Source organism: Rousettus aegyptiacus, unplaced genomic scaffold, assembly GCF_014176215.1.
Source record: "Rousettus aegyptiacus isolate mRouAeg1 unplaced genomic scaffold, mRouAeg1.p scaffold_m13_p_10, whole genome shotgun sequence".
Classification (NCBI taxonomy): Eukaryota; Metazoa; Chordata; class Mammalia; order Chiroptera; family Pteropodidae; genus Rousettus; species Rousettus aegyptiacus.
In genome coordinates, this window is record NW_023416285.1 from 90,402,748 (window position 1) to 90,429,281 (window position 26,534).

The following is a 26,534-nucleotide window of genomic DNA, read 5'->3' on the forward strand; positions in this document are numbered from 1 at the left end:
AAGATAGGTCAGAGTGTTTTCAGACAAAACATTAGCACATGGTTCAAACTGAGGGAACAACATGTTCAAAGGGTGGAAGAAACCAGAGAAATATGGACATTTGAGGGCTAAAAGCAGCTCAGCATGCCCGGAGTCTAAAGAGGGAGAATGACAAAGGGTGAGGTAGGAGGTGCAGGCAGGAGCCCGATCGTGCAGGACCACGTTAAGGCAGTCAGGCTTCGTCTGTGTCTGGCCTGATCTGGGCTCAGTTTGGGAATTATCTGATTATAACCAGAAACAGAAATCCTAGGAGTGGATGAGTTACCCAGGGAAAGTGTGTAGAATGAAAAGAACATAGATTCTAAAGCCAAGACCTGAGGAACATTGATTTAGTTTAAAAGGAGTCGATCAAGGAGATCAAGGAAAATTTGGAGCAAGATGGATCACTAAAACCAGTGGACAAAGGTGGTAAGTCAGTGGTCAGCATTTCATATGATTCTCTGAGAGATTGGAAAAGACTTGAGAAATCCTTTTTACTGGTCATTGAAACTGCGGTGAAAATGAGTTTGGTGTAGTCACGGGTTGAAAACCAACTGATTGTGGATTGAGTGAATTGTGAGGTAAGGAAATTGAGAGTGTCTATAGACAACTAGGTGTGCTTTGGAGTGGCAGTTGGAGTTTTTGATGGATTTTTTTTTATGCTGAAATTATGTTTTCATTAATACTTTACTTTTTTTAGAGCAAGTTCACAGCAGAATTACAGGGAACATACAGAGATTTCCCATGTACCTCCTACTTCCACACATGCATAATCTTTCCCATTATCAGTGTCTTCCATCAGAGGATATTGTTCAAATCGATGAACCTTTATTGACACATTATTATCACCCAATGTTCGTACTTTACATTACGGTTCCCTCTGGGTGTGGTACATTCTATGGGTCTTGACAAATGTATGATGACATATTCATCATTATGATGTCATTGTATTTTCACTGCCTTTAAAAATCCTTTGTGCTCCACCTGTTTATCTCTCATTCCTCCCCCCCCCCCCACCTGGCATCCTCCCTGCTCCACCTGGCAGCCACAGGTCTTATTGTCTCCATAGTTTTGCCTTTTCCAGAATGTCATATAGTTGGAATCATATAGTATGTAGGTTGGTTTATTTTACTTAGTAATATGCATTTAAGATTCCTCTATGTCTTTTCATGGCTTGCAAGCTCATTTCTTTTTTAGGGCCAAATAATATTCCATTGTCTGGATATACAGTAATTTATCTATTCACCTGCCAAAAGACATCTTGGCTGCTTCCAAATTTTAGCATTTATGAATAGAGGTGCTATTAAAATCCATGTCTATTTTTTTGTTGTAGCTGTAAGTTTCAACTCCTTTGGGCAAAAATCAAGGAGTTTTTGGTGGACTCTTTAAGGAAGATTTTGTTTTCGTTTTTAAGTATGTAAGACACATGTTTAAATACTACTCGAAAGAAGGAGATTGAAAGATAAAGAGAGAGGAGGTGGGATGGGATAGGTCCTCTATGCTCTTTCTTACCTCACTTGCTGACACTTAGCATCTTAAGCTAGAAACTGATCAGCTCTAATTCCTTTTGTGCCAAGCCTTTGCCCCACTTGCAAATATTCATCAAATCTTAATTTTTACACCACATAAATATTGTTCAGATATAGTTTCTCCTCTCTACACTAATCTTGCTTTTATTATGTTGGCTCTGTCTCTGTAGGGCTGTCCAAATAGCCTCATCCCCACTCTGGTCCTTAAAAAAGAAAAAATAATGATTGTATCAGTGCTTTAATTAGTACTCGTCATGGCGTGATCCTGCCCAGCATGAACCAGCTTCACCTCGCATTTACCGTCTCCCCCGTCCTACCCCCAAACTGCCATTCAGCTACATTCAATTTCCCTCCCGTCCATAAACTTGCTGTTTTACCAACCCTTTTCCCTTTAGTAAAAGTGTTTTCTTTACCTGAAAGTCTCTCTCTCACCCTTTTCTCTCTGGCAAATTCCTGTACTAGATCAGACTTAAAGTCACCTGTTATGATTCGACTCGAGCAGAATAAGCCATTCCTTCATGTATCACAACACTTTTCATATTTCCGTTGTAACGTTCATTTACTTTATGTTAGTAATTATTTGTTTGTATATCTGTCTTCACCTGGGCTGTTGGCTTCTCCAGACCAGGGGCTCTCTCATTCACGCATATATCCTAGGTGCTTGGTACAGTATCTGATGTTTGTTAAATGTTCGTTGGATGAATGACTGAATTAATGAAACCGCATACTCCTAGTTTGTTGGGATTGGAAGTGATCACTTTGAGGATGTTGCCATATATTTGATTCCCCCTCGACCCTTAGGTAGTCAAATATAAGGTGACAGGAGATTAGACTTTGGGCGCTAAACACACAGTACAGTATACAGATGATGTATTATCTAATTGTACACTTGAAACCCATATAATTTTATTAACCAATGTCACTCCCAATACAGTTAAAAATAAATGAATGAATGAATGAATGAATGAATGAATGTATGTTCGCTGAGGCCTGGAGAGGTGGGCGGATTCCCGAAGGGCGTACGGGCAGCCCAGTTCTCCTGGCGTCTGTCCCTGCGATGCAGTGTGGCTGGCGGCGCTCTCCGCAGGAGCTTCTGTTGGCTGCTCTCGGTCAGTACCAGTTGGTGAATATGTAAGTTAAGCTAGCGCCAACATGAGCACATTCACTGTGTATGATGCCATTTAATTTTTAGCTTATAGACTGCGACTAAAAGATTGGAACGAAAAAAATGTATACTCTATGGAAAGGGTACTAAAAAATATGTCTGAATTCAGTAAATAGACTATCTAGTCTTCAAGTAAATTATTTAAAAGTCAGATTTGATGTGCTTTTTATTAAACTTCATACTTCATTCCCCCAGGCTACTTAATGGGGTCCCTTGGTGCAAAATTGTGTCTGTGTGTGTGCATGTTCATTTGGGAGGGGTGTGTTCCATATTTTTCTCAAAGAGTTCCTTGATCCCCCAAAATGTTAATCATTGCCCCTGACTGAGTTAAAGACATTTTGCTGTTATGATAAGTGATCTTTCTCTAAGCAAAGTACATTAAAAATTCTTTCAGTTGCCACCTGAATTACATTTTTAATCTTTGCTGCTTGCTTTGTTTTTAGGGTTTGTGTTTAGTGAATCAGAGGGATCTGCATTAGAACAGTTTGAAGGTGGCCCCTGTGCTGTTATTGCACCTGTTCAGGTAACATAGACTACTTTACCGACTCCTTAGGGGACGTGTGCAAACATTTCATACTTTACTTTCTGTTTCTAATATATATGCTCTAGTAATTATAAGGCATGATCAGTTACCTCTTAACTTTGTTTATGTAAATTGCTATAAATATCCAAAATGAAAATGAGTTCAGAACATGAACAAGTTACACAGCAATAGCCTTTGATTAGCCTTATTTTCACGAAAATGTAAAAGGTGTTCCAACTTTCAGAAAATTTAGAATTAATGGTCATAACATCTTTTTAATTCAACGATCCTATTGAGTACTAACATTTTATATACATATAGGTACATTATAGCAATGGTACTATTTTCTTTATAAAAATGATTTTCCTAAAAAGTTGAAGATGAGTTCATATCTTTATGGCCTAAAACTTCATAAATTTGTAAAATAAGTTCACAGTATATACTATTTTAGGCTATAGCTTTGGCCTTGAAAATAAAATTTGTAGCAACACATTTCAAGTAGATTTCAAAACATAGGATTTTTTTCTTTGCACAAAAGATAAAGTTAATCTGAATATATGTCTTTGATTTTGAATCTCGATATTGTTACATCGTTTGAATCTCAAAGGCTGATTTATAAACCGTTACATTGTTAAAGCCAAAAATTGAGTTTTCAATTTATTGTTACACTTAGAGTATCTGAACAGCAGTGCAACTTCAGAACTGTTATAAAAGAAGCCTAAATTTATTGTTTATGTTTTAATCAGGTTTTGAGAATAAATATTTAATGTGGTATTTATTATTCATCGGACATACAGAATACATTCCTGAACTGTTAGCTGCCAAGTAGATTTCTCTCTCAAACCTTATACTTCATACCCTTACGTTATTAAAACTGTGTTCGCAAAGGAGGAAAAAATCTCCTTTCATGGTTGATTACAAAATATATCCTTTTAAAGTCATTATTTTGGTTTTTCAAAGAGTTAATACAAATTTTTTTGTATTAGTAGAAATATAAAAAATAAGTAAAATTTGAATGTTTGAACTTTGGGAGTTACTGAATCTAAAGAATAAAGTTGAATTATAAGTTAGTTATTAGAGCTATTATGTTGAGTAACTGAGGCAGATTTTGGTTGTTAGTGGGAATCAAATTCAAATCTGAAATCAAATATTCCTTATCCTGCCCGTATGCAAATTAGATTATATTAACACTGTCTTTTTTGGGCCATTAATAGTACCCACGGGTCTTTACTGCAAGTCTCTGAATGTAATTAAATGCACGGTATACCACAGCAGTTTCGTTTTTTATAAATTCATTATATTTCTAAAATGGTAGTTATTTTTGCAAGTGGGGTTGTTGTGTAACAACAGATAATTGTAATGTTCAAAATCCTGATGTGTCTTTGAGGTAGTCATTTAGTTTCATAGTCACATAAATCTTCTCAATGATAGAGAAATTTTGTTTATATTACTATTTCAATATAAAAGTCAGAACTACTAAATCATTAAGAGTAATGAAGGCAGATAAGCACGTCCAGATATTAAAACTTTGTAAACTATAAAAACTAGAACATGACACTATTGCTAGAATAACCATGTTATGGAACCAAATAGATAATATGATAGTAGACCATATTACATAAAGCAGTTTACCAAGAATTTATCGCATATTGGGATAAAGAAAGAACTACAAATCAAAGGTAGAATATTATTGGTAGAATAATACCACAAGTAAGTTTACTAAGGTCACTGATGTGATTGGCAGTTTGAGAGGGAAAAAATGAATTTAGATAATTTCATACCATAGTCCAAATTTATTCTTGATATTCAACCACAGAAAAAAACTAAACATAATGTGTTGTCCGTAGTCTAAGAGAAAGGATGAGTTCCAAGGCCAGAAAAATATTTGCAGTGAATATTAACAATAACGGACAAATTGATAAGAAAAACACTAAGATCCCGTAGGTGAAATGCACACGTATCTGCAATCACACAAGTGGGATGATGCTGGACAGCTGGAGAATCCAGGTGTTCAACCTCAACAGGAAGCCAAGAAAGTACAAATAACAGCTGGAACTAGGTTCTGCTGCTGACTCTTTCTAATCTAATAGAAAATAACCACTTGGCCTGTAAGGCTGGGACGATGCTGGCACACTGTATCTATCACTATGAAGTACAAATTCGTGCTTGGATTTTCGGAAGGAATTTTACATTATAATTGGAGCCATGCTAATACGGATTATTTGATACAATTAATTGTACTTCTATGAATCTTTCGTAAAGAAATAATCCTTAATATGAGAAATGTTATCTTCAAGAAGCTTTGTATTTATAGTAGTAAAAAATCGCAAACAACCTAATGTACAGTAATGATCTTTAAACACGAAATAGTGTTTAAGGAAATTTTGATTAAGAGATTAAGAATTATAGTTATGAATTCTGTGGGAAAACAGAAAAATGGAAAATAGTCACATACCCATATGCTTCTCACTTGTAATAAAATTTAAAGCAGGTATGAAATGACTAGAAGAAAGCATGTCAGACTGCTGAGTAGTTCTATTACTGGTTTAGTAATCGGTATCCCACGTCCCTTTTCCAAAATTGTATAATACTGTCATACTGCTCATTTTTATGGTCATTTTCGTTTGGGGAAAAATCAGAAGCACTTGATTGTGCCATTTGTAGATGTTATTTCTACAAGAACATTATAGAATATTACTTAGCTTCTCTTTAAAATTCTTTGAGATGATTGCCTATTAATTGCCAGGTACTGTGCTAAGTGCATTACTTAGATTACCTCATATAATCCTCACTGCAACCTTTTAAAGCTTGTGCCATTATTGTTTTTAGTTAGTAAAATACTAGAACCAGGATTCAGTCCTTCATGTGTACCCTACTGCTTTCAAACACAGTAAGAATCACCATAGTAACCTCTTTTTCTTGAATTTACCCCCTAAAGATTCAGATACAATAGAGGAAGCATAAGAGTCTGCATTTTAGATAAACAAGTCAGGTGACTAGGATGCAAATAGCTTTTGAACTACACTTTGAGAAGGAAACACTATTACACTGAGCCACTTTTCTGTCGGATCACAGTGTAACACAGTTGACACTTAAGGAAAGATTAGAAATCAGTTTGTTTTTCTTTTAACCCTTATGGCTTTTGAGTTAAACCAGGAAGTTGGGCGTTCCTTTTAAGAAGGTGATGACCCTGGCAGTGTTATTTTATCACAGATCAGAGCTAATGCGGCAGAACCACTTTTTAGATTTCTTTTCTCCCAAGGAATTAAAAAGACATGCAGGCTTCCTTCTGTTCCATAGAGCCTTCACTTTACATTTCTAAATTTTGCCGTTTTGTGTCTTTTTGAGTCATTTCTTCTAGTTACCAGAAAATAAGTATTATGAAAGAAGAATTTTATGGATCTAGAATTAAGTTTATAGTCATATATTCCAAATAAATAACTATGCTCAGTTACTGTTGAATGTGAAGGGGAACCATTTGAAATTTTGATAGCTCTATTCAAAAAATTAGAGAGGTAGTACAAATTAGTTTTCTTCCTTTTTAAAATAAAAGAATAATACATGTTTAACAGTAGAGCATATATTGTTGAATTGTACACCTGAAACTTAACTGGATTTCATTAACCAATGTCACCATAATGAAAATAAATTGAAAGAAAAAAAAAGATGTTTATAATGCATACTAATAATTATCATTTTAATTGTGTAAAGGCATTTCTTTTGAAGAAGCTCCTGTTTTCTTCTGAGAAGTCTTCCTGGAGGGATTGCCCAGGTATGATAGCTATCTTTTATAAGCTTTTACTTCCTCCTCTGTTTCACAAATGATCCATGCAGCATTCCTTGCAATAGTCTTAAAAAATAAACTGTCAATGAGACACTTTTGGTGAGGTAAATTTCTTTTAATATTTCACAGGATTTCATGAAAAGTGACTCCAAACTTTTAAATGCATATTTCCAAACTTGGCTTTTCGAAGAGGTATAAGACAGGATAATATAACTAAGGGGAAAACCTTTGGCCTCTTGTCAAAACAGGGCGTATTTCCCTAAGCTGCTAAATGATAGCCTATCATAAGGAATTGTCATTTAAGTATGTTTGTTTTGTCTTAATTAGCTTTGAGCAAGAACTCAGAATTAATTATCTTTGTATTCCTGCAAAGATATTGCAAGTAATATTGCAAATAATTCTGAATTAAATTGCAAATGAAGCTGCCATAGGTCTGCAATATGATTAGAGCAGAGAGCTGTGTGGTACTGCCTGATAACAAACATTTGCATTCTCCTTGACAGTTTACAAAGATCATTCCTTTGCTTGCACAATTTCATGCGTACCGCACAATAACTTCTGGAAGGAGGTAGATTATAATCCCAGTTTTGTATATAAGGGCAAAAAGCTTCCATTCCAAATCATATACATGGAATCTACTAGTGATATTTTAATATAAAAGTTAAAGTGTCCCTGTCATGTATTTTTTATTAATAGCTGAAATGCAAAACAGATTTTAGTAGAGAAGAAATACTCAAGAGATACTATTAACATGAATGTTTTATTAATACAGTTTATACTATTTCTTGCTCAGAAACATATTCACATTGATAAAAAATTTATATAGTGTCACAGATGTCATAAATACTGTGATGGTTTTAAAGTGAATGGCACAGTTTGTACCTTTAAAGAACTTTTAATCTATTAGGGATAGAAACCTCCCTATTGCATAAAATTTTACATAGGATATATAATACATCTTATCCCCTTCGTTTGAAAGTTTCAGAAGGCAGTACCACTTTTGGAGAGTACTACTACTTGAAAAAGGGAGGGTGGCTAAGGTTCAGAAAGAAACTGAGCATTTATACTATTTTCTGTAAAATCTATATAGCTCAAATCACTGCAGTCCAGTATGAGTAGTTTCAGAATTACGCAGCAGAACCACGATGGCTCCTGCTAACGTAATGGACTGTGGTATTGTGTGTGCTGACAGTGCGATATCTCATCATCCTTACCCCTGTGGGATAGGGCGATCAGAGACATTAGACTAATTCAAAAATGAGGAAAAAATAGAGGTTTCAACAGGCCCTTACAGTGTGCCTGCTTCTGCAGTAAAGGAAACCTCATGGCTCACGTGCTCCTTTTGCAGCTAGGAAGGTGTCGCTAGTATCAGGTTACTGCACATGGCATGTCCTTTCTCCTAAGGTTTAATTCTGTATTTTATAGGATACTTTTTCCTATTAGTGGAAGTACAGTGGTGACATTTTAACCTTCAAGCATACTGTTTTTCCGAAATATAATTTAAGATCAGTTGTCTGTGGATTTTCCCCTTCACTTAAAATGTTTGATTTCATCATTAAATTAATATATCCTTAATAGTGTTATTCATGACAGGATTTTTTTTTTTTCCCCAAAGAAAACTATGATAACTTATGCTTCGGTTATTTTTAGAGGAAGATCGGAAAGAACTCCTGTGTCACACCTTGTGTGATATTTTAGAAAGTGCCTGTGGGGACAACTCTGGATCGTACTGCTTGGTGTCATGGCTCAGAGGAAAGACCACTGAGGAAACGGCTGGCATTTCTGGGAGCCCTGCAGAGTCCAGCTGCCAAGTGGAGCATTCTTGTAAGATACATTTTCATTTCCTGAAGTAATTTGTTATGCCTTTGTTCGAATGAAAGCTATGGAAAATTGGAGAGAAAAAAGATTTTTAAATTTTTATAACATGTTCTCTTCTTCAGCCTAAGCTTAATTGATGAGCCTGAGTATTTTTCATTTCCCATTTGATTATTTTAATTGCTACAGGATATCACATTTGTTTATTTTTGCCCTCGTTTTAGGAAAACAAAAAAAGAAAATACATCTCTAAACTTTTTAAAAAGTTCTACTTATCTTCTGCTTGATGACTCTTCTAAGCTTTGAAACTCTTATTTAGAAAGTTTAAAGAACATATTTTCATACTCTTTAGTTTTAAATGCCTTAAGGTTTTCTTTGGTATTGGGGAAAAAAGGAATTTTTTTTTGACATTAGAAAATTTCTTAAATATCTTTAGTTGCTTCCTAGAGCAAAGATGGGGACAATTTTTTCATTACACTTTATTTTTTCTCCCACTTTCTGGACATTGTTGCTAAATATGAATCATTTTAAGGTAGTTTAATTATGAGATTTAATTTGGCTATCATTTAAGTTTTTCATACTTTGAAGATTTTTCTTGAAAACTATTCGCATTCATAAAAATCATATATTCTGTGATCTTTAGCCTTTGAAAATTCTTATGTAATTGACCTAAAAACTGCCAGAATGAACTAATAAAATGGAGACTTCTGATATATAGAAGCTAGATAAATACATTCGCTTTTCTGTTTTTCTTTACAGGAGTTATTTTGCTAGTAGGTGGCTTTTGACAATTGATCATTCTAGTGCTTATTTTTAATAAGTGACTTATTCTGCATATAATGCACTCCATGAACTATCATCTCTGTGGAAATTGTTCTTACAGAAATTAGACAACTGATTTCTAGAAAGTATATTTTGATTGCTTGCGATATACATCTTGCTCTTCCTATAGGGCTGTCAGCGAGGCACTGTTGCTTCCTTGAGCTAAAATGTCTGTGATGTCAGCGTTTTCTCTCCTGCCTCCTCAGTTACAATGGCAAATGTTAATAGTACATTCGCAAGGAATAATTTTAAAATTTAAACAGTTCAACGACATTTCTTTTTCAGACTTTTCAAATGTAACCTTTCAAAAAAATTTTCACATTTGTAGAGTTCATACATAATACACTTGAAAATAAGTGGAAAATATTCACAAGGATGATAATAAAAAATGTCATTAAGACTGGTTTTAAACTCTTTGCCAGGTTTTACTGGGTTGCATGTAAGCAGGTTTAATAGTTTCATCAAGGATATTAACATTTTGACAGGAAGAGCTGAACTCATTAAAAGTTCTTTTAAAGATTGTGCGTAAAGCCAGTACCTATGTTAAAATGTAAGAAAATAGTAAGATCTTTTTTGTAACATTTTTCATTAGTATCTTAGTATATGCTATGTGCTTACAGTGGACTGTGTGGTAAATTCTGCAGTGGTAGGTTAAAAGACCTCGTAATGCATTAATTTTGGCACTTCAGTAACTAATTTAAGTAGGCATAGTATATTGAATTCCCCTCCAAAAAACCATGTTTTAGTAATTTTCCAATTTGCTTTGCCTCATGCTAAAAGTAGGCATGAATAAAACCGTATTTTAAATTTATTTTCAATGTCATATAAATTCGAAGTTTTGTTAACTGGAAATTTGAGAATTTACTTTAGATGTTGACAAATGAAATGAACTTCTATTAAAATTTTTATTCTGTATAACAATCTATTTTACCTGTTCTTTCCTCTATTCCCAGCTATGTTCTTTTTCTTGTGTTTTATATTTTTCTACCATCTTGCCTGCTGAGCTTTTTATTTTGCTTGCCTCTTTTCTCCAAATTACTATCTTTATGTCAACTTTCATAGTGTACGCCCATAACATTACTTAGATAACCAAACACAGAATAATTAGTACAATTTGGAAAAGGATAGGTAGTATTTTTATTTTATCCTGAAATTTTAAATTGTGAAGTATTTTCCTCATTGTCAATAATACATTTCTTACAAACATTACTTTCATTGGCTTGTGTGGTGTGTATAGTTTTTGGCTTTTGGTAATGCACACTTGTTTGCAGTAGTGAATACTCGGGTTCAATTTCAGTTTGTTTCCCATATAGGTCAAAAGATTATTTAAGCCATTGGACTTCTAAAGATTTTTAGAAGTAATTTGAAGCATTCGAATATTAAAACTAGGCTTTGAAAGGCTAGCATAATGACTTTTGAAACTGTAAGTCAAAATTTTTTAATTCATACTGAATCAACTGCTTTAATTCTGTAGTGAGAATTCGTATTCAAAGGTACTAAGATTTGCTTTATAAATATAAGAAATTGTTATAAATTAGAGTAGGTATTTTGATTCATGTATGATATCTTTGGAGACTTTCTCGTTGGGGAGCCAAGGCTCTCTGGGTTGAAATCTCAGCTCTGCCATTCATTACAGTGCGCATGCGAGAGAATTCTTCTCTGTGCCTTGGTTTCCTCTTCTGTAAAATGAGCAAAGTAGGGTTGTTATGAGGATTAAATGACTTAAGACTTGTAGAGCATTTGGAAAGGGGCCTGGCACTTAGAAAAGTGCTAAATAAATACTTCCTTTGATTTAAATGCTTTCTTTGATTTCCTTTGATTTTTAAAAATTTATAATACTGTATTAATAAACAATCTAAATAAGTTACTGAAAACTTCTCAACAGTTGTGCAAATTAACGAGGAAACAAACTTAAAGCTGTTGTTGAACCTGTGTAGTTTCAAAGTGCTATGCCTTTTTATACACCTGTTTAATAATTAAGCATCAGATCTAAACATTTTATATTTTAAAGGCGGGAGATTAGCTACAGTAATCTCATTTGGCTTTATGGATTGAAAGATTATTTGAAAGTGCAGGACACATCACAATGATGTGTGAAGCACTGTGATCGCCAATAACTTCTCATATTTTATGAAGTACTCCAGCATAACTGAATTGAAGTGTTAATTAATTACCCTTCTACATTCTCAGTATTATATCCATTTTAGTTAAAACATGGTAACTAGATTGTTGAAATATAAATATGTTAGAGTGAAGTTGAAAATAAACTGAGAATTTTAAGGGAGTAAGGAAAGAGGGAAAACTTAGATTGCTTGAAAGTATTTACAGCCTGCTGTGTGTATCTTGTGTCATTTATTTGCCATGTGTAGTGCTGAAAAGTGTCTTTTATGTATAGCTGCCTTGGCTGTCGAAGAGCTTGGCTTTGAGCGATTTCATGCATTAATTCAGTAAGTAACATTGGAACATTTAAAATACTTACCTTGTGAACACATTGCCATTTTAAGTTTGTTCAAACTATGGGAAGGTACTTAGATTTATATGCTTGAGGATTAATTTGTTTTCAAATTAAAAAAAAGTAATTTGTAAATGTATACATAAATTATTTAGATTCCTAAATTAACTATCAAGATACACTTTTTATAACATTAAAAGTTTTTTATCATTACAATGAAAAAATCATTTAAGCTTACTGTTTTTCTGTCCCGAGAGAGTATAAAGATTTCTAGAATAAATATTTGGATTATTTTTCATTGTTTGCCAAAATGTGCTTCTTATAATTTTTATTAAGTGTCATATTTTCATTAGAGCATTTAAATTTTACATTCCAAAATCAAAGGTAAGGATGTCTATGTTGACGGAACTATAGGTTACACTTAATGTGAAATATAGCATCAGTTTCTTTAAAAGGAGCCACAAATGTACAATTTTCGGTGTTCAGATATTTGTTAAATAATTTTCAGGCTTTAAAAATTTAAAGGATTTTGTTCTTAAAAACATCTCAGAAGAGAGCCAGGACCACTTCATTCCTTAAATAACTGAATAATCATTGAAAAATTTATCTATGCCAGACAGTTCACCTAAGAGAGGAAGTGGCTTCCTACCAAGTGGGTGTTCTGTCTTAACGGGGTGTATTCTATATCGTGATAGTCATCAGCAATAATTTTCGTTTTTAATGGCTAAATTTGTATTTGAAAATTTGAGACATGTAGAAAAATCTCCTGTTTGTATACATTTAAATGTATAAGACAATTTAAGATTTTTCCTACTTACGGATGTAGTAAATCTCACAATGGTACTAATACTTAATTCTTTCTCCCCACCTCCCCCCGTCCCCCACCACCACACCCTCAGAAAAAGATCGTTCAGAAGTTTGTCAGAATTAAAAGATGCTGTCTTGGACCAGTATTCAGTGTGGGGAAGCAAATTTGGAGTATTGCTCTTTCTGTATTCTGTGTTACTGACAAAGGTTTGTTTAAGATTCTTCTGGCTTTTATTAGTTCGAGTTTAGTATATTTTTTCTGTTACGAGGCTAAAAATTATTCTTAATGCCGTTTCTAAATCTCAAAATAAAAATCTCTTAAGCTGATAATAATGCTCTTCTTCACCACTCACTTGTTACTTAACCATTTTAAACTTTCACCCCTGATCTTAAAGACTGTAGAGGTTATCAGTAATGTTCTAATGAATGAAACACACTCAGTTCCTCTGAATTTTATTTTCTTTGTTCTTAGCAATGTCTGGCAACTGAACCCTTAATGGCATCCATAAACTCTCCTAACCCCCACTCTGTTTTTTAACTTATCCGATAAATCATGATACTAAGTTATCCTTCTGTAACATGTCTAAAAGCAAAGTTCTTTCACTTGATAAATGTTTATTAAGCATTGACCCTACGCTAGGCACTGGATTTATAATGTGGGATACAATTTTTTTTAATGGTTCTTCCATATTGTAAAAGAAAAAAATGATTACTTCCATTTTGGCAATGTTTTTTGGTGTGTGTTTGTTTGTTGCATGCGCAAAGCATGATAGGAAAATAGTAAAGATGTGCCTAAGTTTAGTTCATGGAATCAAGGGCAGACTTTATATCGTAGGGATCATTCAGTAGATGAGGAAACATTTTCTAGACAGCAAAGCTGTGGGAATAGCAAGTATAAACGCATGATCAGTTGAGGGTATGACACATGTCTGAGGAAGCATATGTAGTTCTGTATTACTGCAGCGTAACGCTCCAGAAAGGCAATTGTGGAAGACGAGACCAGAATTATATAAACAAGGTTTAGACTATAAAGGTCCTTCCTTGTATATTATGCAAAAATAGATTTCATATGGCCAAAATTAGAACAAAACAACATTTTCAACAAAGGAGCAACAAGATCTTGTTAATAAAAGATTCCTTAAGTTGAGATGAGCATTGTACTGGAGGGAGTTGGTATGTGAATGATAAGTCTAGAGTTTGGGAAGCCTAGAAAAGCAGTCATTGAAATAGGTGAACCTAAGCTAGAGCACTGACCATGGAAATGGAAAATAAAGGGAGCACATTTAGACGCATGTTTTAAATTTTGCAATTTACAAACATTTAGGAGGATGTTTAAGAGAAAGAACCAGAGCTGCTTGGTGTTTGGTTTGAAGTGGTGAATACCAGTGGCGGAGGGATCCAAGATGACTGGTTTCTTATGAGTTCACCTTGACTCTTCAGTAGTCTGCAAGTTTTCTATACTCGAGGCTTTTGATACTTCCTCTTTCTCTTGTCCTTTACAGCCAGTAAACCATCATGTCTAGTTCTTCCTTGAGCTGGTCTTTGACTTGATTTCCCCTCCCTCCCCAACGGTTATGACGCTTGTTCATGTTATTCATTTTGCCTTTATTATAGCCTACTTTGTATTGTTGTTTCCAAGGAAGGCAAGTACAGGATCTTACACTTGTGTCCTCCTACATGTATTTACACAATCGCTGAATATTTTGGTCATTGCTCAATATTCTCTTTAATCCTTAGAAATGGCCTATAATCTGGTTAGATGAGCAGCACAGTGAATGGCAGGTTATCTTTTGTCGTTCTGAAGTTGATAGAGTTAAAACGCCTCCGTCTTCTTCAGTTATCCAGTATCTAGACTTTTTGGCATTTGGGTGCCCTTTTCAGAGATTAAAAATATCAGAAAGTTGGTTTTCAAAAAACATAAGAAGCTTCCTGCCCTCCGAATTTATATTTTTGTCAGTACACATTTGAATTACCCATATTTGTGAGAACATGTAATCAAAAGCAAACCTTCCATTTTCTTATATATCGGTATAACCAATTTAAGTTTACTGCATATTTAAATTTGTACCTATCAGCACTCATGCATATGTATATATTTAATACAAATAAGCTTTTTACATGACCTAAGAAAATAAATCATATCATTGCAGGTATGTTAGTTTTGAACTTAATTTAGCCTAAAATTAAATGAATATTAACTTTTAGAATAAATAATTTTCTCCTTCCTCCTCTTTGAAACTTAAACACTCTCTGTACCCCTTTCCCCAACATTAGATCTATTACCTGTATTCTTTATATAGAGCCCACAAAAGAAAATAAAAGAATATTCTGGGATAAACTACTTTTTTGCATTGTCATCTCAAATGTACCCCTAATTCAAATTGGGCAATTCTTTGGGAGAAAAATTACTTAAATACTTGCGTTTTAGTAATTTATAGAATGAACTTGTCAGTGTTTAAACTACTGTAATTCATTTTCAGATTGTAAAATAAGCCTTTTTTTTTTATCCCTTTAGGGCATCGAAAACATAAAAAATGAAATTGAAGATTCAACTGAACCTTTGATAGACCCCGTATATGGACATGGCAGGTAATTAACTAAAACCTATTATCTCCTCTTATGGATTTAATTTTAAGGACTTAGAATAAAATACTACCAAGTCCGATGATTTTTCTTGTCAGCGTTGACAGCATGAAGTGTGAATTTAAGCAGCCACGTGCCTATGCACTGCTCGCCTTATGTGTGAAATGTTAATTGCCACTTTAGGTTCATGTCTGCCTTGCATTTTTGTAGCAAATATTTTGTTTTAAAATGGCACCAGGGGTATTGTAACAATTTCTGCTCGATGTTTCATTTATGAAACTTTTTAATGGCTAAAATTTATTCATTTTGACTTAGAAATAAGTATTTTCTTACCTATTTATACATGCTTTCTGCTTGGGAGAAAAAAATTGTTTTCTTATTTTTCTGAGACTAGCCTCCCTCTTAAGCGTTTTTGTAGCTATTTCTATTAAAATCAATAAAACAGTGATTGTTAATTCTAAAAAATAGGTACTTCTCTTTAAGACTTTCTGCCTCAGATGTTAAAATTCACATATGTTCTCTCAAATACAAAATAACAGTATGTGTTTTTAAAGATTATAAATATTATCATTCTCAGTATCATTTTTTTTCATTTATACAGTACTTGGATAAAGTTATTAAATCAATGTGCATATATAGAACAATAAATACCATGTGGTGATTCATTTAGCGATACATTTAGCAAGGCTGTCATTCAGTTGAGTGTATAAAATAAAGCGGTAAGGTTTTTCCTAATTTTGCTTCTTAAACAACATAATTTAATGTAAAAGTCATTACTTTATGCATTACGATAGGGCTCATTTTATTTTAAAGTTGTTTTTTCATATTTTAACTACTTTTTAATTTTTATTAACAGCCAAAGTTTAATTAACCTCCTGTTGACGGGACATGCTGTTTCTAACGTGTGGGACGGCGATAGAGAATGCTCAGGAATGAGTAAGTATATTTGTGTGCTTATCTTTTATGATTAATATTTCACTAGACTACGGTAGATTATCTGTTTTTAATGGCTCTGCATTACTTAGAGGTTAAGATAAGTATTATACAACAGAAGGATCCTTCACAATTTTCAGGACGCTGTATCATGAAGAGCATGGACTTTGGAGGCAAGCATCGGCCCACATTCCCAGTTACTTAACTTCTCAAGCCTTTAGTTTTCTCTAGTATAAAATTGGGATTGGAGAACTCTCTTCTCTAGAAAAAGTAAAAGATAGATCTCTTAATATATAACCTTATTATATATTTATGCAATGGTATCTGTAAGTCTGGAGCACTACTACATTTGGTTTAAAATTGAGGAGAATTGTAAGTATAGTGAGTTGAAATACTTGCTTTCAGAATCTAGTGGTTTGTTCTGTATTACTTCAGGGTGCATAATTTCCTTCCAAGATGCTGGGCAAATTTAGCGTTATCCGAGTATTTTAAACCATCTCCCACCTCCATTTCTGGTCCTAATTGTTTCTTCCATATAGCTTCATGTGTTGCTAGGGACATCGAAGTGAAACACCTTTGGCCACTCCGCCCAGCGAAGGAGAGCTGATAGGTAGCTCCGAGTACAGTGCCCTTCAGCCTATTAATGAGTCAGTCTAAATACATGTCTTCAGTCATTCAACTTATATCGAGCAACTCGTGTATACCTCTCACTGAAGTATATAGCGTAGGACAGGAAACCATAGTCCCTCTAGTTCACAGGGACATCTATTTTTTCTATAATTAGATAAACCTGTCACCAAATGACAGAAGAAATATGATTGAGAAAATAATAGCTACAGATGTTTGCTCTAATTTAAACAAGTGAGTCTTGATCTTAAATTTGAATTTTTCTCAAATTTTAGAAATATATAGTTAATTAACAAAAACATAAAAGAATAAAACATTAAGGAGGGAAATCGGTTTAAAGTTTTATAATTTCAGAATTAAAAAGCACTTTCACTTTACTGTTTATGAAGTTTGAGAACTGCCCTTCCTCCTTGCATTCGATAATATATGGAAATCATTCACTTCTTGATGAGCTTACAATGAGAACCTATTTTTGCTAGTTTCTGGTAAGAGTCAAAATTTAAGCAAAAAAAATACACGTTGTCTTGCCCGATTTTCTGTAACTGAGCCTGTTGTCTTCCTGAGCCCTTATTCTCGCCGATAGCTGAAGGCGTTTCCTCCTGCCAGTTCAAGTTGTCAGTGTCTCTTGAGTCATATCCAGGGTTCCCCCGCCACTCACCCTGAAGGCTTCCGCACACCTCCTCTTTGTCCTTCCCCCGATGCTCTCTGGGCCCCGGGGAGTCTTATATCACCTGAGAAGATTAGGGAAGGGATATCTGGACATTGGTAGAGGCGTCTCAGCCACTCGGCCTCTGTCTCCGCTGTTGCTGTGCGCTGCGGCTCTCGTCTTCTTTCCCCCTGGACTGCCATGTGTTGTTCTGCTCTGGTACTAGTCATCACGGTCCTCCTTTCTCCACACTGCAGAGGCTCCCAGGCCTCATCTGCTTCCAGAACCAGAATATTCTTTCTCTCTCCTTGGGCTTTTCCTTACCCAGTCTCCCATAGGCTTTTTTCTTGCTCTGTACTAACTTTACAGATACGAGTCAATTTATCTAGGTTTTGGTTCTTGATATATACAAACTCATCTTTTTCCGTTTCTTGAAATCTTAGTTTTCAAAGCTTTTGTCTTGCTATGGATTTGTTTAAGAAGTAGTTTAAATATCAAAAGCAAGCGATGACTTTGAAATAATTACTTTGTATTTCTTGTGTCCTCCCTTAATGGGCAGGAGCAAAGGGCCTTTGTGCCCGTTAGCTGTCGCTCCCCATCAGCTGTCGCTCCCCATCCTCTCCTCCCCTCATCCCCTAACAACTGTTAATCTACTTTTTGTCTCTATCGATTTGCGTATTCTGGACTTTTCTTATGAATAGAATCATAGAATATCTGGTCTCCTGTGACTGGCTTCTTTCACTTAGCATAATGTTTTCAAGGTTCATCCAAGTTTTAGCATGTAGCAACACTTCACTCTTCTTATTGATGAATATTCCATTGTATGGTGTAAACCACATTTATTCATCAATTGATGGCCATTTGGCTGCTTTCTACCTGGCCATCATGAGTAATGGGGTTACGAACATTTATGTACAAATTTTTGTGAGGATATTTGTTTTCATTTTTCTTTGGTGTCTACGTAGGAGTAGAAATCCCGAGTCATACGGTGACTGCGTTTAAGCTTTGGAGGAATGCCCGATAAGCCCTGACAGATAATGCCATATTACCTTCTAAAATCTACCAACTGGAAGAGTATAAATGTATCCTTCCAACAGTCTAGGAGAGTTCTGTTTTTCTGCCTTCCGGCCAGCCCTTAGAACTATCTGGCTTTAATATTTTGCTAAACTATGGACGCGCGGCAGCCTATCTTAATTCACGTTCTCTGAATCCTGGTGAGCCTGCACCTGATCGTCATGTGTGTGTGTCACCTTTTAGTGTTTCTTCTGGAAATGGCTTCTCTCTGTCATTCTGGCATTTTCGGCTCAGGTGTTCTTTTCTTTGAGTCACAGTTTCTAGGAGCTCTTTAGAAATTCTCTCAGTTCTTCATGTGTTAAATCTGTGTTGCAGATATTTTCCCTCATTCTATTCGGTCTCTCAGCTTTTCCAGTGGCATCTTTTGATGTATAGCTCTTTATTACTTTTTCCCAAAGAATTACATAGTATACTGACTCCAGTCAGTTCTTCACAGATATGACGCGTCTACTTTATCAAATAAATTTTACCGATTTGTGAGTCATTTTTTGGACTCTTCTATTCCACTAATCTCTTTGTGAGTTCTTATATCAAAACAACACTGCCGTATCGTTTTATAATATACTTTGATATTTATTAGCACGTTTCCTAAACTGTACTTTTTCAAAATTGTCAAGTCATTTCTACATTATCTATTTCAACTGAACTGTTTTTCAGCTTTTTACGTTTTAGCTATAAGAAATCTCTTAGGATTTTGATTGAGGTTAATTAAATTTATAGATTGTTTTAAAGACGTGACATCTTTCCAAGATGAAGCCTTTACATCTAGATTATTTTTTTTTTCCTTTTAATGAAATTATATATCGTTGATCATATAATGAAATAGTTCCTGAAACCATGGGCTTTTTTCTGCCTTAACTGTTAGAACCACTATCTGTTGCTTCTGCGATAGACTATAAATAAAACCGCAGTGGAACTAATCACCTGATTTCCTTCTTGCCCACCCCCCCACACCTCTCCCTCCTCCCCCGTCCTCCACAGTACCTGCCGTCATATTTTTAAAACTAAATCAGACCATGATTCTCTCTTAAATCTACTCACTAGCTGGCTTTCCCATGTACTTAAAATCCAAGCTCCTTGCCTAGGCTCTGTCTTTATATCATCTGTCTTTATTTTATACTACCACAGGAATTTTAAGCTGAGCTTTTCTTTGTTTTTTTTTCCTGCAGATCACTTTCCCCCATGGTCTCTTCCTGTTTTAAAGGAATGCCTCAGTATTTGTATACTCTCTGTTTGTGTATGTGATACATGCTTCATTTTCTATGTTCATTTGATGATTGTTTTTATTTTGTTTTGATTTTCTATGATTGAAATTGTCAGTGCTTATAAATCAGAAGCCCAGAGAAGTATTTGGTTTATCAGAATTTATGTGAGAGAAGATTAGAAGTGCTTATTTTCTGAAATTTTATTACTTGTAAAAATACACGTAATTAGCTAGAACTAAGTTGCCAGATAAAATATATAGAACTCCGAGTTAAATTTGAATTTCAGATAAACTGAATAATTTTGAATATCAGTATATTTCATATAGTATTTGGAGTGTACTTAAATACTGAAAATATAGTTTTATCTGAAATTTCAGTTGAATTGGGCGTCTTGTGCTTTTACGTGCTAAATCTGGCATCCCTTGCTAGGTGCCGACTCTCTAGCAACCTGACTTCTTAGGAATCAGCAACCAATCATTAAGTGGGTTTAGGGAGTTCCTCACTTTCAGAAATAGATTTCATAAAAGTCAAGGCTCAGATTGCTTGTACCTTTACCTATAAGTGAGATAACCAAGCTTTTCTTAGTATTTTATTACTTTTTATTTTAGCTATTCTAATATTCTTAAAGTGTTTATTTCATTTTTTTCAAGTACAGATTCTTTCATTACTCAAGGACCCTACGTAATTTCATCTCAGCTCAAATTTTCAGTCATCACGTACCTATGCTTAAACAGAATTATACCACTTTCTTTGTTCCTACTGTTCCTTGAGTCTAAGGACCTAAACCCCTCCCATCTGTCTGCCCAGTCCGTCAGTGCCCACGTCATGCACTGTCCCTTCCTAGGAGAGCTTCCTGATTCTCACAGCTCAAAGGGCTCTTTCTTACCACTGAGCACCACATTCTACATTGTAACCTATTGTTTTTATTTGGGGGTCAGGGGAGGGGAGGATTTTTAATTGTAGTAAGGATATTCAACATAAGGTCTACCGTGGTAACGAATTTTTAAGTTAAGATATAGTATAACTCCATATAAGACGTCATATAGCTAATCTCTAGAATTTATTAGTCCTACATAACTGGAACTCTGAGTCTGTTGAATAGCAGCTCCCCGTTCCCTCCTCGCAGCTCCTGGCAGCCACCACTCCCCTCTGCTTCGGGGAGTGTATTTTAGACACTCCATGTGAGTGGAATCGTGAGTATTTCTCTTTCTGTGCCTGACGTATTTCCCTTAGCATAATGTCCTCAAGGTTCATCCGTGTTACTGCATATTATAGGATTTCCTTCTTTTTTAAGCCAGAATAATATTCCGTCCCTTGTGTGTACCACAATTTCTTAATCCATTCATTCATTATTGGACATTTAGGTTCTTTTGACATCTTGGCTCCTGTGAATAGTGCTGCAGTGAGCATGGGCATGCAGATAGCTCTTTGAGATCCTGATTTCAATTCTCCAAGTGGAATTGCTGGATCACCTGGTAATTCTCTTTTGAATTTGTTGAGGACCCTCCATACTCTCTTCTGTGGCAGCTGCACCATTTTACATCCCACCGGCAGTGCACAAGAGTTTCAATTTCTGCATCTGCGCCATTATTTTTTTGATAATAACAAGTGCGAGGTAATATTGTGGTTTTTATTTGTGTCTGGTGATAGTGATATTGAGCCTCTTTTCGTATACTGGTGGCCGTTTCTGTGTATTTTTTGGAGAAGTGACTAAATTCTTTGCCGAGTTTTTAATTGGGTTGTTTGTTAGCAATGAGTTGTAGGAGTTCCTTATACAGTTTGGATAATAACCCCTTATCAGATACATGGTTTGCAAAGAGGGTCTTGTTTTCGCCTTCATATTCTTGCACTGTGCTTAACGTTGTTCTTTTCAATACTTGATGGTCAGGGTGTGTTTGTTAAATACATCGAGTGCAGCTCTCTGATTCCAAGTCAGCATCAAATTTGAAAGACCCAAGAGGAAGTTCTGTAGACACCATGTGACAGCGGCGAGAAGTGAGAGTTGAGAGTGGGGAAGAATATAAAAAAGCGAACTCAGGAATATGAAAGTGTGTGTGTGTGTGTGTGTGTGTGTGTGTGTGTGTGTCTGTCTGTCTGTCTGTCTGTCTGTCTGTGTGGTCTCATTGACTGAAGCTAACAAGGGTTGATAGGGACCAAGCATGATTAATCTTAAGTACTAGGCTAAGAAAATGAAGTTAGAAAATTCTAAAACATAGTGACATAATTATTAGAATTTTCTGCAAATGTGAAACCTCTTTGAGACTTATTGAGAAAAGTCTCATATAACTAAATTCTATAAGTTGTAATATGTGAGAATATTATCTCTTTTTATAACTGTACAGTAATATTCTTGATGTATTTTTGCTGTCAAAAGGAGATAAAGATTTAAAGTATGTACTGTTTAAGGAACTAGGACTCACATTTTTTTGAAATGTACCATCCAAATTACATGCTGAAACATGTGATTACTGATCTCATATGAATAATTGCTCACCTAAGCAGCAAGTTTACTGTATCTAGTAAGACGATATCATCGTAAATATACTATTCTAGACCTTCCTTTAAAATTCCAAGGAAAAAGCTGATGTAGTATCTAATTTTAACACTAGGTGGTGGTAACTGCTTTTAGAAATTTAAGTTAGAAAATGTTTCTAACGTGTTCTTTTTAGTACTGCTTAATTACATTTCAGAAGGAAAGGAGGAGAAATTTGCAAGGCTATTGAGTGCCGTTTCTACCTATGTGGGCTGTTCACCCACACACACACACCCGTGTTCCTTGTATGCTATATAATCCAGTGATTCTCATACCTTTTACTCTTAAAAATTATCGAGCATCTTAAAGAGCTTTCGCTTACAGCTGGTATAAGCAAATAATGACCAGTGTTTTCTTATTAGAAATTAAGACTGAAATTTTTAAAAGATTAATTAATTTAGGATAATACACCCGATACTTGTTAATATAAATATTTTAATAAAAAGCAACTTCTTTCCAAAAGAAAACAAAAACTTAGTAAGAAGAGTGAGTTTGTTTTAAATATTTTGAATCCCTTTAATGTGTAGGTTATTAGTAGTCAGCCGGACTTTCATATTTGTTTATAGACACAGTCTGTTGGAATATATCATTTAGCCTCTTAAAAATTTCACTCTATACTCATGAGATAAGACTCAATTTATGACTTTTTATGAAAATCATTTTAATTCATATAGTCTCTCCGAGTCTTGTGCACCGCTAAGAATCCAAAACCACAGTTTGAGAACTACTGCTATACTTTCTCTGTGCCTGTGAGAAGCTAGTGAATACACACTGTGTGTATACGTGCCTTGTATTAATTTTGAATTTACAAATCCAAAAGGTTAAACTACCAGTTTTTGGGTTATACCGTCTGGAGTTGTACTTAAGGATACATAGTAAAATATTTACAATAAAAATGACTACGAGTTGATATTATTATATTAACAAGAAAAAAGGACAAAAGAATACCTGATGGAAAAAAGGATGCAAAGTTATATGTGTATTATGTTTACAGTGGACATAATCTACAGTCCTAATCTACGTTCATTCTATAGATTTACCTATTCTGGACATTTCATAAAAATGGAATCCTATAATATGTGGTCTTTTTGTGGACCTAATTTTTAACCAGAAAAAAAAAAAATGCTTTTTAGAAATACATGCGGACCCAAATTACTGTTACAGTTCTATTTCATGTGCATGAGCCTGAAAGCCACTGTCTGTGAAGACTTTGTCTTCATTCTCTGAGCTGCTGCTTTCTGATCCACATCCATGACGTCACCTCTTCTCTGTGCTCACAGTTCCCAGCACTCTGTATCCAGCCCTGATTCCTCTTCCCTGCGTTCCTGAGCCTTGCTGCCTGTCGTGTATCCATCTCTACGTAGAAGATGCCTCAGTCCCAGCTTACGTGAAACCAAACTCATGTTCTCCCATCATACCGCTCCAGAATCTCCTCCTCCTTTATTCTTTCTTTTACTCGCCATTTATCAGATTCCCCAGTTCAGAAACCTTTCCAGAGGCTTTGACAATTTCTTCACCCTTTAAATACATTGATTTTTCATGTCTCTGCTGTTTCTTCTGCCTTGAATTTTTTCTTACCCTCTTCTTGGTCTGGAAAATTCCTACACGTACTTGAAGATTCATCTCAAACATTGCCAGTTCTGTATGTGACCCCTAACACAGCAGATGTCCTTTGACCACTCTAAGATTGTTGTGTGTAAACAGAGAACACGGACTTTTTTCCTCTGTCTCCCTTGATAAACTGTTAGCATTTGTAAGATGCATGCCATGTTCTGTTCATCTTTATTTTCACACTGCAAAATTTATTTGTAGGAGAGAAGGATGGCATCAACTGTCCATGCTTTAAACATTGTGCGAGTAGGTTCACTGCTACCCAGTGATAAATTTTACAGATTTTGATTAACATATCCTTTTCGTTTCTAAATCGAAGTCAGTTGAAGTTAGTTATTTTACATGGAGATGATTAAGTATCTCTTTCTTCTTTTTGCCAATAATGCCTCGGTTTCAGGGGCAAAAATGCCTCCATTAAAAAAGTTAACACCCAATATAAAGTTTCATGAATACATTGTATGTCCATTCGAAGTATCACATCACCCACCACAAGCCTGATCTAATGCTGTTTCATAATGAGCAGTACTAGAATGATGGCTTCATTTGGACTCTGACTAACCATGTGCTAGGTTTTAAAGGATAGTTTTGGGTAGAAGTAAAAGTTTTGGTGAAGAATATATATATAAGTCTACATATATACTGACATATAAGTCCTTTCCAGATTTACGGATGCCGATGCAATGCTGGCCCTTTTTTTTTTTTGCAGAACTTCTTGGTATACACGAGCAAGCAGCTGTGGGATTCTTGACGCTAATGGAAGCTTTAAGATACTGCAAGGTAAGTCGGTTCTGAAGTCCTTTGAATGGTTTTGAGGCACTTGCCCACTGCTGTGGATGGTGTTTTATCCTGTGACAACACAGTGTAGTGACAACATAGTGACAACATACCGCCATTGCCACGTCCTCTCCTCACATCCTGCCCCAGCTCCCGTCCTGAACTGGCAGGCCTCTGTCAGGGCAGAGTTAAGCCGACTGATCGTGTCGAGTTTCCTATTTTTGAGATTTGCTCATTTTTGAAGGTGGGGGCAGACCCAGTATGAAATATTTATAAAGAGAGACATCTATTATTGAATATAAATATATTTTTAGTAAAGTGAGGGAAAAGAATACCATTTCTTCCTCACCAGATAACAGTATGCTTTACTGAAACAATTGGTAATACTTCATCAGGCAAAGAAAAAGAATCTGCTTAAATGCCTGAAATTCTAACTTGTCTATTCATTTTAAAAAAGATTTCACAGTTAAAAAAAAAAACCAAGCATTTCATAGCATTAAACTCTTTAACACATGTGCTGAGTTTAGGACTTACCATGAAACTCATTTATTGATATATATTTCACTACTTTCCTGTACAATCTGAAATAACTATTAGATATCCTAAGCGGTTTTAAATGGCATTTAAATCATTAATGACTTGCACTTAAAATGTCCTCATTTTGGAGACAGAAAGAAGAGCTAATTTTCTTTTCCATTTTAGAATGGTGGTTCCATGACAGGGGTTCTGTGGGTGGCGATTATTTTTAGTAACAATAACAGCATCTCGCCTCCTTCCTCCTTCCAGCCCCTTCTCCCTTTCTTCCTCTTTCCTTCTTTTTCTTTTCTTTCCTTCCTTCTATTCTTCCTTTTTCCTTCCATTCTTCCTTCCTCCCTCCCACCCTCCCTCCCTTCCTTCCTTCCTTCCTTTTTCTTTACTTTCTTTCTGTTCTTTTTTCCTTTTAATTAACCGGACGGCGCTCCTTTTCTGTGACAGCGCTTGGACAGGGGTGATGTGGGTGTGATAGGCTTCATCCTGCCCGTGTTGGCTAGCAGTGATCATAAGTGTAAACAGCAGCAGCTCTTTCCTGTCATTGACTTCATGACCCCAGCGAAGGCTATTCTCAGGCAGTCCAGCGAACAGGAGTCCCACTGCACCCCCTTCGCCTGGCACACACACCTGAAAGCATTCATAGTTCCTAAAAGTGTGTGCGCACACGCAAAAAAACATGTTAACTCTCTAGAGGTGATGAGTATGTTCATTAGCTTGATCGTGCTGATTTTTACACAGTAAATACATATATCAAAACATCAAATTGTATACCTTAAATATGTACAGTTTTTACTTTTGAGCGATATTTCAGTAAAGCTGTGTTTTTAAAAGTGCGCGTGTGCGCTGCAGGAGGATGGGGTGTGGAGACGATATACTTTGAAGTTTTCACTGCTTAGCCTGTGAGGGCCCGATGATCCGCTCTGGCCTTGCGGGGCGGCACTGCCGTTTCTGCCGCTGCTCCAGCCTTGCTGGCCGCCCGTGCGTGTCATAACCGCGCCAAGCCCTTTCCTGCCTGATCAGCCTTCATGCTATCATTTCTGCCTGGGTCAGCCCCCGCCCCTTCAGGGCCGCCATCAAACAGCGCTCAGACACCCTTTCTTGG

General features: G+C 35.5%; 1 protein-coding gene across 4 annotated transcripts in view; it reads left to right on the plus strand.

The window, feature by feature from the left end:
- MINDY3 (MINDY lysine 48 deubiquitinase 3) overlaps nucleotides 1-26,534 on the plus strand; it is a 352,604-nt gene that overhangs the window by 282,112 nt on the left and 43,958 nt on the right. For 2 of the 4 annotated variants that reach the window (XM_036226889.1, XM_016134374.2), the window contains 8 exons: nucleotides 3,156-3,235; nucleotides 6,947-7,007; nucleotides 8,670-8,843; nucleotides 12,052-12,103; nucleotides 13,008-13,122; nucleotides 15,431-15,504; nucleotides 16,355-16,434; nucleotides 24,789-24,904. In XM_036226889.1, coding sequence (XP_036082782.1) covers nucleotides 3,156-3,235; nucleotides 6,947-7,007; nucleotides 8,670-8,843; nucleotides 12,052-12,103; nucleotides 13,008-13,122; nucleotides 15,431-15,504; nucleotides 16,355-16,434; nucleotides 24,789-24,904 — 752 coding nt within the window. The remainder of the gene's footprint in view (nucleotides 1-3,155; nucleotides 3,236-6,946; nucleotides 7,008-8,669; nucleotides 8,844-12,051; nucleotides 12,104-13,007; nucleotides 13,123-15,430; nucleotides 15,505-16,354; nucleotides 16,435-24,788; nucleotides 24,905-26,534) is intronic. The other 2 variants (XM_036226890.1, XM_016134375.2) reach the window with 1 other exon arrangement.